We start from the raw sequence: 12,547 nt of genomic DNA, 5'->3' as shown, positions 1-12,547 counted from the left end.
GCAGGGTTATAGATTGCGTTTCTTGTTTCAGAAGCCAGAAGGCATGTGTATTGCCCAGGAAACTGAAAGCTGCTATTTTCACCATCACATACACCATTAAAGCAAGGTAAGTTTGTTTTAATACCTTACCATAAGTATTCATAAATAATACTTTTTCCCATACAACGCACTTCAAATGTCTTCTACAGGTAAGGAAGTAAATCTAACAAATCAAATCAATATATTAATAGTGAAGAGGCTATTTATCTTCACAAAACGAAAGCTGTTTTCAAAATGGGAACAAGATGCCAAAGGGCTAATAAAACTTTATCATACCTAGATTGAAAATATTTTGAGCCCAGAAGCTAGGATCACAGTGAAACTGGATGGTATTGTTAGTCACTGGTGAAGCATCACACCTTGCTCGGAGAAGATATCGTAGTCGATATGTAATCTAGAATGGAACAAAACAAGATTTTTTTCTCTGAGGCCAGAGCAATGTATCTGAACAGCATAAAAAAGTCTTCAAAAAAACAAAAAGAAAACCCCCAAACCCCCAAGTCCCCCCCAAAAACAACAACAACAAATCAACCCTGAACAAGCCCCTAGAGAATTGAGGCGAAAGACAGAGAATTTGTCCAAGGTACAAATAAAAGAGGTATTCTTAATATCTTTCCCTTATTCCTAAAGTAGTTTTAAAAAGCAATCAACTACAGCCTAAAAAAAATTAATTCTTCTCCCCTTTCAAAATACATATCCTTCCACAAACTTGGTCATTACATTCAATGACTTGAACTACTTGCAAGCAAAGTACAGATTCACATAACCACTGTTGGGTTTTTTTTTCCCCAAACCTATGTTACCCCATTCATTGTTCTTTCAAAGAAAACTAGCACATCCTTTTGGCATTAAGTATCATCACAGGGAATTTTCCTTTGTAATAAATTTAAGTTTTCTTCAGAGAGCCAAAGAACAGATTTTATAAACTTTGTCTTTGAAAAGTCCTTGGTTCCAAAGAACTGGACTACGATTACAGTACACAAGCAGAATACTCTATCAAATGCTCAGTATTTATCTAGTTCCTAGAAAGAAAATATTGTCTTGCGGTTGTTTCACTAGAAATATCTAACACAGGCACTAATGTTAGAATAACACGCAGCAGAAAACAGAAAAAACTTGAGTTCAACACTTATTTTTCTTGAATAATAAATTATTTCCTGGAAAAGTTCAAGAGACATACTTGGCAAAATCATCTTACCTGTTTAAAATTATACTAGTTATCTTTTACATAGGAATTTTATAAAAGCTTCCAGTTTACGAGTTTTTTTCTTTCAATTTTAGGCAGGTCAGTTTTTGTCAGAGACAAAAAACATTTAGCAAGACTTAATTTTTTTAATGACCATGGAAAATTTTAAGTGCACTACTATTTTGAATATAGATTTCCTAGGATTTCTGTGTACGCTACCAGAATCAAGTATACTACACTACAGAAATTCTAGTCTTTTGTCCTGTCACCAATACTGGTTGCACACAGTTCTTGTCATAGCTTGCTCCATATATTTCTTACTGTGCACGCACATATATTGTAGATAAACTCATGACTAGACTAGTTACCTCCAGTCAGTAACAGTGGTAGCTACCAGTGTTTTGTTCATGCTAGATGACTAGGCTGGGAAACTGATGTCTTCCTGCAAACTGTTTAGTGTGCTATTTCCCTGAAGTACAGACATTGCCTCCCAGCTGTACCTCTGCATTTAAGTCCGCTGGGCATTTCTCCCTCCTAGTTTCAAGTGGTTGGATATGGTGAAGCAGAAGTCTCCCATGCTCCATCACTGTTCAGGAACAGATTTTCCAGATGTCCACAGACAGGTTAGCTACAACTCCCAAATAACACCAACTTTCAGCAAAAAATCAGGAGCCTAAAGCTCATCTGTTCTTTTGAAAAATATTTCTCATTTCCTGAGGCTTTATGGGCTAGATGGTCTTTTTCTTCAACTGCATAATGTTTATAAGATTAAGACACCTGCAACATAACTTGGTTTTTTACTCATATAGCAGAAGTCTTTGTGGCAACACTAAGCAATTATAAACAACATGACTCAGTTTTATGCCCTTTTTCTCTACTCAATTAAAAAATATTACTTGCTGAGGCAGTATAAGGCAGGCCAAATGAATTTAACTACTTGAAGTAAGTTGATAAAACCCCTTAATATTCCACTATCTGCTATAGCCTGCAGCATTTTAATGGGTAGCAAAAACCCAAAAACCCAACACCACCAAAAACCAAAACCAAACCCAAAACCAAACACCGCGCCCCCCCGCCAAAACCCCCCAGTAGGTTCTCAACTAAGTAATGAGGAAATAAAGAAAAAACTTCGTGATCCAATTATAGGAACTGGAAAAAACGGATCTAGCATCTAGCCATCTTTCCTCAACATTGTCATAGATTTCTGTCATCATGCTAGTACAATGTAGTAACCTCTGGACAAATCATGGTAAGCTTTTTGTTTGTTTGTTATTTAAAGTTTTTTAGGATTTCTGTTCATCATGAGCAGTCAGCTTAGTGAGACCACATGCACTCTGATCTTAAGTGCCATTATAGGATTGAAATATTTAGCTTCATAAATGTTCGCATGGACAAGCAAAAGCCTTAGTTTCATTTTTATCAATTTTTGAGGACTTTTAATGGAAGATGAGTCTGACAGAACAAAGCAATACATTAATTTTTACATTAAAATGCTGGGCATCAGGCACTATGATATCTTTCTCTGAACTCATAAGCTGTAACAAGTACTGAAAAGAACCTCAGTGATGATGTATGACACACAACAATCTTCCCAGTGTTTCATGGCTTTATGGTTTTCACTCCAGAGAAAAGGAGTCATTCCCACTTCTGCAGATCTGCAACAATTCTATGGTAGTGTAACAGGAGAGAATCATGACCAGAGAGCTAAATTATTAGAAACATTCTGTATTTATGTTTAAGAAAAAACCATGAAAAATTAAATACAAATATTCCATTTAGTAGAAAGTCATTAAAAAGTCTAATTCCCTAGTATTATTGACAAGTGTGTGCGTGCGTATCCGCCTTAACTATAGTCTCCAAGTAAATGGAGGGAGCTATCTTCCTAACCTTACCAAGCGTTTGCTGTACAGTAGTGCTGTGCTGCTCCCACTGGAAACTGCCCATTTGGAAAAATTCATGACATGTTCCAGCTGTTTCGAGAGACCTGCCACTTCCTGTTGTTGCTGCAGAAGTTTCATCCGATGCTCTTTTGCCAGAGTCTGCAAGTAGAAAAGCAGTTCCAGTCAAAGGCTTCAATTTACAGTTAACGGGCATTAGCTTTCAGATTTGTAATTCACAATGATCAAGTGGTTTCACTTAGCTCTTCTAAAAAGCACCCCTGCCCCCTGACTGCAGCTATCAAACAGAAAAGTCAGTATACATTTATTCAAGGTATCAGGACTTTCTGTGCAGATTCCCATTTTCTCTTATGACACATTTTCATATTTATGTGTGCCTCTCTATACACACACACACACTTTTTAAAATACAATTGGAGGTAATATTTTTCCAGGTATACATTCCAGGCAAATCTCTCCTTTGATTTCCTATTAGATTGCTGAATTTATGAAAAACTCTGATGGAAAGACTTTTCATGCATGACGCGTAGAATTATGACTTGCAAAAGCATGGAGAAAGAAACTGGGCTCAGAGACAGGCCCGATTCACAAAGCAGGGAACACAGATAATAATTAGAAACAAAACAACAACAACAACCCCCCCAAAAACCAAACCCTCCTCCCCTCCCCGCCCCAAACCCACTTGCTCAAACGGCTTGTGTGGGACAGCTTTCCACTTTGGAATTGCAATAGGACACACACAGGTGGCTAATGCTAGAAATGGTTTTATTTTAATGTGAATCCACACCAAAAAAGTACTAAGACTGACATTTTTGTTTCTTACGATAGAAATGAAATTACCTCCAATTGATGCAGCAGAGCTTTTCCTTTTTTGTTTATTTCTACCATCAGTGTAAATATGGCAACTTTAATATCCTGTTCCACCTGCTTTTGATTCTGATTCACTTCAAGAATTCTGTAAGTAGACAGTATAGAAAATCATGTTCTTTAGCTCACAAACCCACAGTCCAAACAGTATAAAAAAACCCCCCTCTACTCTGTTGCTGAGACTACAATATTTCTTGATCACATGCAGCAATTAATACATATACCATCAGATACTTATAGTCAGGAAAATTACTGGGAGAAATAGAAAGAGCAGGTACTAGTGACCTATGATAAAATTAATTAACTGGTGGCAAATTCTGATGCCATAAGTCTGTAAAATCACTGACATCTGCCACTGATAAAAATCAAATGCTCATTGTAATTGCAATTCTTGATTTCTAATTGTCTGGCACATTTCTGCAACACGCCCTGGCAATCAAAACTATTTAAGTCTAATTTCCATCTAAGGTAGAACGGCACTCCAGAAACAAAAACAATAAATAGATTTTCTAATTTACCTATTTCAACAATAGTGTTCAAACTCGTACCAGCAAAGAATAATCTTATATCATGAAAACCACTACTTCTAAGATGCAAGGGAGAATAACCACTCAGATGCAGCAAAAGAGAAGGGTGTCTGCTGGTTTCTTCCATCTCCACCATCCTCAGAGACAGGCAAAGAGAGAGGAAGAGTTCAAGTTGCACTCAGCATCCGGTACCGTGTTGAACCTTCCTGGGTACTGCCTTTGAACTCTGCTGAAGGAGCAGTTACAAAGGCCTGCTGCAGCATGCATTTTACAGATCTATTTTTCTCCTAGGTTTGTAGTACCGAGTGAACAAAGCTCCAAGCATAAAAGTATTACATAAATCTTCAAATATGTGTCACAAGCATTATGAAAACATGAGTCATAACCTTTCACTTTCTAAGAGGGATCTACACTAAGAAAATAAGTGTGCTGATGGTGGGGAAGAATATAAGACTGCCTTCTACAGCCTTTATTGCATAAGCTGTTTTGTTGCACCCAAGCTATTGCTGCCCATTAAGTCGACAGGCTGAGCAGAAGAGTTACCTAACACAACCAAGCACATTTAACTGGCAACAGTCACTACGGCAAACTGATGATTTTAGAATTTCTCTTTCTGGAAGGATAAAAGGAGAGAGGTACAAAATGCACTAAACATTTCAAGAAATTACAGTGTATATAAAGTTGCCTTCTTAAAACTGTGTCAGTTTTAACCTCAAAATCTGATACATACCTGTTTTGGATCTGCTTCCCTGTATATTTTATGTACTTAGTCTTCTCCATCAATTTGGTGATTAGTGTCTCAATGATCACTTTCTGGTTTTGAAAAGCTTCTTCTATAAACTGGTACCTGTAGTAAATAACAGTGAGTATTTACACACACAAAAGGTATGAGACACTTGATAAAAAGCAGAGTGCCTTCCAAAAGACTTCTTTAATTAAACTGCTGCTCAAGTTCAGAATTTAACTGTCCTCATGGAAGTATACATCAGCAAATGCTGATATATTTTATTTATAGTATACTTGAATTTACAGTATATTTCCTTTAATTTTTATATTATGTTTTGAGAATTATGATTTTTATAAATATGAAGGGATACTGCATGACCATAGACCAATTTTAGCAAAAGAAAAATTAATGTTGTGTTGTAGCCATCATTTTGTAAGTAAAAGTGCATGTAAGCTTCATGCAAGATAAGGATGTAGAAACAGAAGAAAGAAGAGAGATTTCTGAGTCATTAGAAGTCAGCAACATTTTAAATCAAGGAACCGAAATCATCAACAATTTGAGGACAAAAAAGAGGTGGCTCATTCTGAAAGGGATACGAATCCTTAGAAAAGAAGAATTGAAGAGGAAGACTGCAGCTCTGCAACAGCAAGGTTTCGCCTGTCCAAGGAGCAACAGTGGCCAACACTTCTCCACCTACTGATGTTCACCTGGTCAGGCAAGTGAGTTCTTTGAGTGGTTGCATCAGGTATAGTGAGCATATTAATATTTAACCTAAGAGTACATCTGTCCCAGACCATTACTGTATGCGTTAGCCAGCAAGATCATTGCCTTGTACTCAGAAGCTGTACGTAATCCTGCTTTTCAGTTTCTGTGGCCAGTAAGAGATAACGACAGTACAGTAACCCAAAGATCTGAGTGTTATAAATAGTATTTTCAAAGTACAGCATAGCCAAACTTTAGGTTTACTCTTCCTTTTAAAGGGCTCTTCACAGAAAAATGCCCATTTGCTCTGTTATGAAATTGTTTGGTAATGTTCCATTATATAATCATCTTGTTGAAGGACAAATGGAGAAATTACACATAAGTGTACAGTTGCATAACACAGCCCCTGTGCTTTCTAAGAACTCTCTGAAGAGCTGCATAGCAACAAATTCTTTCCAAATAACTTGACAGTAAAGAAAGGTCTCGTGCTTAAATCACCAGATTAAAAACTGGAAGAATTAGGTTTTATTCTAAACTATCACACACTTATCAGCCACGCTCTTTTGGATACAATCTCTGTTTATTTGTTGGCTTCATTTCTGAGCAGAAAATTTTATTTTGTGCTTTTTTCACCTCACTGTACTCCATACAGCTAGAGCTACAATCAACTTCAAGCTATCTTCCTGTAAGTGAGTAGTATAAAACGTGTACTTTGTTTTGATACCTGTGCTCTTTGTGTTCTAATAACTGACAGTCTCGGCAGGTCAACTTGTCACAGGTTTCACAATACAATTTCAACTGCTCCTTTTTGTGGTAAGGGCAAAACACAGGTCGCTGACTGGTCACACCAACCGCCTCTGTTGAAGAAAGGGAGATGTCAGTCCAGCCTCTTGAAATGATTAAAGGTTTGCATTCTCCTGTTTTTCCTTACCATATTCCTCACCTAGATCCTAGAATTGTGTACCTAATCAAGAATGTAACAGCTGTAAGCTCAAACTGCAATGTCTCACTCTTGATCAAGCACGGAGCTAACACCCTCCCTCACAGAAAATGTCTAGAACCTGTTTTACCATAACTTATTAAGGCCACACAAAACTATCTGCAAAAGGAGTAGCCAGTACTGTTGCAGTTGCAAAAGACATTGCACAACCAGCAAGTTCCTTTCTCAAATGGAAATGAGGAGATTGCTGACTTAATTCGTTGCTCTGTCTTCTTTCTCAGTCAAATGGGTGAAAAGGGGTTTGAAGATATCAAGACACAGGCATTCAAAAATGTAAAACATACAGAATATAATAACCAGAAGTTACTAACGTCCCTTCAGGACCCCATTCTAAATGGGTGAGAGGTTTCACTTCAGTTTCTAGTGAGCAAATACCAAAGGGCATAGGAAACACCACCAGATGATAGAAATGAAATCTGTTCTTTAAACAACTTAACTGACAAAGCCTAATTTCTTATGAGTTAGGCTGGACGCTGAGTTCATGAGCATTATATGGCCTGTAGTGAAAACTGGCTTCACACTGCAGCCCATCCTTCACTGCAGATCAATAAGGTCTCTTTTCCATACCCATTCGTTTACTTATTTTCATGAAACCTGGAAGAAGTTATTTTCAGATCTGTATCCTTCAGTCAAAATTCTTTGACCATCAGACTCAGAGAAGACCTGAATGCACAGAGAGCATTCCTACCACCAAATCATGTTCAGCATAACGGTCAGACACTTTTACCTACTACTTTTGTCCTCCCCTGAAAGTACACTCAGTACTCACTTCTCATTAACCACATCTGAAGGTGGGATACAGAATATAGTGTATATCTCCAAAGTATCATACTGGAAGCTACCCTTTGAGCAATAAAGATTACAGAAGTAAAAGCCTGCATTATATATAAAATTCACAGTACTAGATATGGTGGAATGAAAATAAATATATAATATATATATTTATAATAATATATATCATTTATATCTTTACAAGATAAATCATGCAAGTCGAATGGAGTTATTAGAACCAGTAGAATGTTTGTCAGCATCCTATTATGTTTATAATTGTCCTACAATGTCACTAAAAGACCAGACACAATGGGCATAAACTGAAACAAAAGAGGTTTTCAATGAATAAAAGTACAACCTTTTTTACCATGAGAATAGTCAAGATTTTTCAGAGAGGCTGTACTGTACACCACGTCCATCGTTGTTTGTTCTCAAGGCCCAAATGGATAAAACCCTGAGCAACTTGATCTGATCTCACAGCTGACTGCTTTAAGCAGGAAGCTGGACTAGATGATCTCCTGAGGTCCCTTCCAACCTGAATTATCATAGATCCTACTGAGGAAAATCCCTCCAATTCATAACGTACTTCCCTTTAATTTCTAAGGCAAAACATTTCAAACTTAAAATATACTTAGCTAGAATGTGAATTCTGGCACGCTTTATTGCTAACAGAGCATGCTTTATTATCAGAGTGCTGAAAAAATATAATCTATTAGCGCTCTTTTTGCTGCAGTATACAACAATAAAGTTCATATAAACCATTTGGTAGACCTCTAGAAAAACTAGAGGAGACAAATGCATAAAGAAGTATTTTCTGCAGCTGATCTCTGAAGTCTAGACAATAATTTGCAATCATTCCAGGTGAAAGATAAAATCTATATGTATTTATTGGTTTAAAACACTTCGCATAAAAATCATATGAAATACCAATCTGTAGGGTTTCTTACCACTATGCAGCATATCTGACAGAAAAACTTGACAGAAAAACGGCTATCATAGCCCCAGCCATGACAAAGTCTCCCTTTTCAGTAGCTACATTCTAATGCATCTAATAATTAAAATAAAGTTTTCTCTTTTGTTATCTGGATCATTTAAGAGATCCACCTAGATGGAGGGCAGCCAAGGAAACACCAGAATTGGTTCAAATGGTTGCAGCCTTCAGCAGTGAAACTGAAATAAGCGACTGGGAGGCAGGAAACTATTAAAACATACGCATTACCAAGCAGAAAAATAACATAGTTCCGCTAATTCATATGCGCCCAAAGGGTTATATCATAATAAATCTGTCCTTTTACATTTACTAGGATTAAGGAATACAATTTTTGAAATTTATCACTTTAAAAAGAAACGTGGTAGTCTAATACAGTTTTCCAGTGCAGACACACATTCTTTGTGAAATTATAAATCAAGTGTGTTACCTGGAGATACTTCCTCTTTCTGTCTTACTGTATGATCCTTTGTGAACTTAACCCTCTGGTGAGCTCTGATGCAGGTCTTGCACAACCATTCTACACATTCCACACAAAAACCATTAGCTTCTGCATTGTCTTCACAGCTTGTGCAGACCTGATGTGAGGAAGAAAAGGTAGCTGTTAAAATAAATATGGAACAAGCTATTGTTCATATACAATCAGTGCACTTTTACAGTTTTCCAAAAACTGTGAAATGAGAAAACTGCCTGACGTACAGTGTCCTGGTTTCAGCTGGGATAGAGTTAATTTTCCTGTGTTTTGGATTTAGCATGAGAATAATGTGATAACACACTGATGTTTTAGTTGTTGCTAAGTAGTGCTTATACTAAGTCAAGGACTTTTCAGTTTCCCATGCTCTGCCAGCGAGGAGGTGGGAGGGAGCATAGCCAGGACAGGTGACTCAAGCTGGCCAAAGGGCTATTCCATACCATATGATGTAATGCTTAGTATATAAACTGAGGGGAGTTGGTCGGGGCACAGTTATCGCTGCTTGGGGACCGGCTGGGCGTCGGTTGGAAGGTGATGAGCAGTTGCATCACTTGTTTTTCCTGGGTTTTGTTTCTCTCCCACTTTTTGTTGTTTTTCTTTTCATTACATCATCATCATCATCATCATCATTATTATTATTACAATATTTCATTTCAATTATTAAACTGTTCTTATCTCAACCCATGAGTTTTCTTAGTTTCGTCCTTCTGATTCTCTCCCCGTTCCCACCGGTGGGGGGGGGGAGGGTGAGTGAGCGGCTGCGTGGTGCTTGGTTGCCAACTGGGGTTAAACCGTGACGTACAGGAACACTGTAAATAACTGCGTAGAAGTAACTGAATGTGACTTTTCAAAGAAAGTGGTCGTTTTATCAGTGTATCTCTAAAACCTTTACCTGACATGATACAAGTCAAATGATTACTTTCTGCCTGACACTGCACGCTTAGAAGCCATATAATGTTTACTATATACAATATGCTCTTGTGAAATATTTACTGAAGACACCACCATCTGATTTGAGAACGGCTCTGATTTGAGAAGCCTCCAGATGACACAGAAGCTTTAATCTTAGTTTCTGTTCACCTGTTTAGAGTTTCAGGAAGTACACACAGTATTGAACAGCACGGTTCTTCTCAGGAATCTCTGCATCACCACTTAAAGATAGCATTCCAGTTAAGCTTATCAGTAAAGCTACCCAAGACCAGATTTGCAACCAGTGCATAATAATTTTCAAACTGTGGCCTGTTAATTCCTGGGGCTCTTTGGACTACATCCAAGAGATCTAGAAAAAAAATTAATTAAGGAAAACAAACCTAATAGCAGCCCAAAACCTCTCTGCATAGAGTCAATATATACACAAGAAAAAATTCCTATGGACTCACAATTTGAACAACAGGTTGGAAACTATGAATGATGGACACCACCACTTCACAATTTCATAACAGTATTTAATTTTTAACTCCTCTTTTACAATACCTCTGTAGTCATAACTTCAAGGAGTTTTTCATGGTAAAAATAATGAACATGCTTATGCAGATATTTGTTTAGGTAACTACCATCCGTTTCTATCAACGTCTAGCGCTGCTGCAAACAAAAGCCTCAAGATATCTGAAGATTGCTACATCCTACAGATCCCACTGATAGAATTCTGCTAGCAGGAGCAACAAGGAGAAAATTTTATATTTTAGTTTAGTTTTCAGTTTGATTAAAAAAAAAAAAAAAATCAACTTCTGCACCCTCACAAGACAAATATAGATTAAGTTAAACAGGAAGCAAATATTTATATCCTATGTAGATGGATAATATATATGTAGAACTATGTCCCAGTTTCCCCTTCAAGAAAAAGAGGAAAATTAGCACAAAACTTGCCTTAGGCCACAAAGCAAGTTACTGACAGAACTGGAATTTGAACATAGGAGTTCCAGATTCCCAATGCTGTGCTTATTCTTCTGGATCATCTTGCCTCTCAAAGCAAATATCTTCTGAGAAATGAAGTTACAACGCAAGGGTTGTTGACCCCTCTTGTTGTCACTTGGAGTCTGAAGCAGTTCCTTTTCATTAAAGGTGACCTGCAAAGGAGAAAAAATTGGGCTTGTGCCCCTTTTTCCAATTCTTTTCAAAAAGGAGGCCTGAAAGTCTAAGTTTTAAAAATCTTCTTAATTTTTTTTATCTTCTGCTTGGTTTTTTCTTTTTCTTCCCCTTCTTTTCTTAACAATAAAAATTCTAGTCCTATCCAGACTAGTTGACTAGGGAGAAATATCAAAGTCAGAATATAATTAAAAAAGCCAAGAAAATGGAAGTAAAGCAATTAAAGGAAGTGAATTGTAATCAGGAAATTGACAATTTTTACTTGCTCTTAAGCCTTAATTTCAATGACATTTTGCAAAAAAAGAAGTATTCTTACGGAATCAGCACAGCTTCTTGAAAAAAATTTAGAACAAGCAAGTGTCACTGAGGCACTTCAATGTTACATTTTCTCTGGCAGGAACTCCCATGAAAGAAATTCCCTCCCTTCTCCTTTGCCTCCTCAGGTGTGCCAATGCAACCCTCTGCAAGACCGTGGTGTAAAACCGGATTGATTACATCATTGTAGCCCAAGGATCAGTTTACATCAGCACTGCTGACTGGGCGGTGGACTACCGCAGGATGAGAAAGAAGTTTTCGAATCAGTCTTGTTGCCAGAGAGGTATCATCATGCTATGCTCCCAGATACCCATAGGTGTTTTTGCAAATTAGAATAAAGAATAAGAGATTGGATATTTATTTTTGTAGTGTAAAAAACCCAACGGTGAAAACAAAATAAGGAAAGGAAAAAACAACAAAAAAGTGTTTCAGGCATTCTTTAAGCCAAAGAAGAAAAACAAAGACAAAAAATAGAAAAAGGCAGGAACTGAATTTAAAAAAAAAAGGAACAACAACAAAAAACCCACAACAGCCTTTCCAGGTCACCTTTAGCAAACTTAGGCAGATAAACTTGCTACGTGCCAGGGCTTTTAAGTAAGTTCAAAGGATTTCAGAAGTTATTCATTCCTCCTAGATTCCAAGATCGTTGTCTATTTGCTTTTTTCAATATGCTTTAGGTTTTCTCAACTGGTTTGACTTGCTATAGTTGGAATGAGATGAAGATTTTGATTCAATAACCAATAATCAGGTGCTGCCAAATGAACTGAAACTCCTCCTTTGTAGTCCAAAAATATATATACCGACTTTATACTCTTCAAAGCCACCAAGTGGAAGAGAGACAAATTTCTAAAATTTTTCATAGACTTCATAACTCATGCTGTCAAAATAGCTATGCCTTCTAGGTAGAAACTAGATTTGCTTCTGCCCAATTCTTACTTGAAATATGCATTTTCAGATACAGCTTGGATTT

At 37.1% G+C, this 12,547-nt stretch overlaps 1 protein-coding gene across 1 annotated transcript in view; it reads right to left on the bottom strand.

The window, feature by feature from the left end:
• The window catches only part of TRIM24 (tripartite motif containing 24), a 66,247-nt gene that overhangs the window by 22,026 nt on the left and 31,674 nt on the right, over positions 1–12,547 (bottom strand). Inside the window, exons 3-8 of the mRNA XM_082310402.1 lie at positions 9,136–9,283; positions 6,671–6,803; positions 5,248–5,364; positions 3,964–4,078; positions 3,118–3,264; positions 316–433 (exon numbers count right to left, since the gene is read on the bottom strand). Coding sequence (XP_082166528.1) covers positions 316–433; positions 3,118–3,264; positions 3,964–4,078; positions 5,248–5,364; positions 6,671–6,803; positions 9,136–9,283 — 778 coding nt within the window. The remainder of the gene's footprint in view (positions 1–315; positions 434–3,117; positions 3,265–3,963; positions 4,079–5,247; positions 5,365–6,670; positions 6,804–9,135; positions 9,284–12,547) is intronic.

The sequence above is a fragment of the Platalea leucorodia genome, assembly GCF_965183815.1.
Source record: "Platalea leucorodia genome assembly, chromosome: 4".
Taxonomy (NCBI): Eukaryota; Metazoa; Chordata; class Aves; order Pelecaniformes; family Threskiornithidae; genus Platalea; species Platalea leucorodia.
This window is presented reverse-complemented; position numbering and strand designations above follow the sequence as displayed.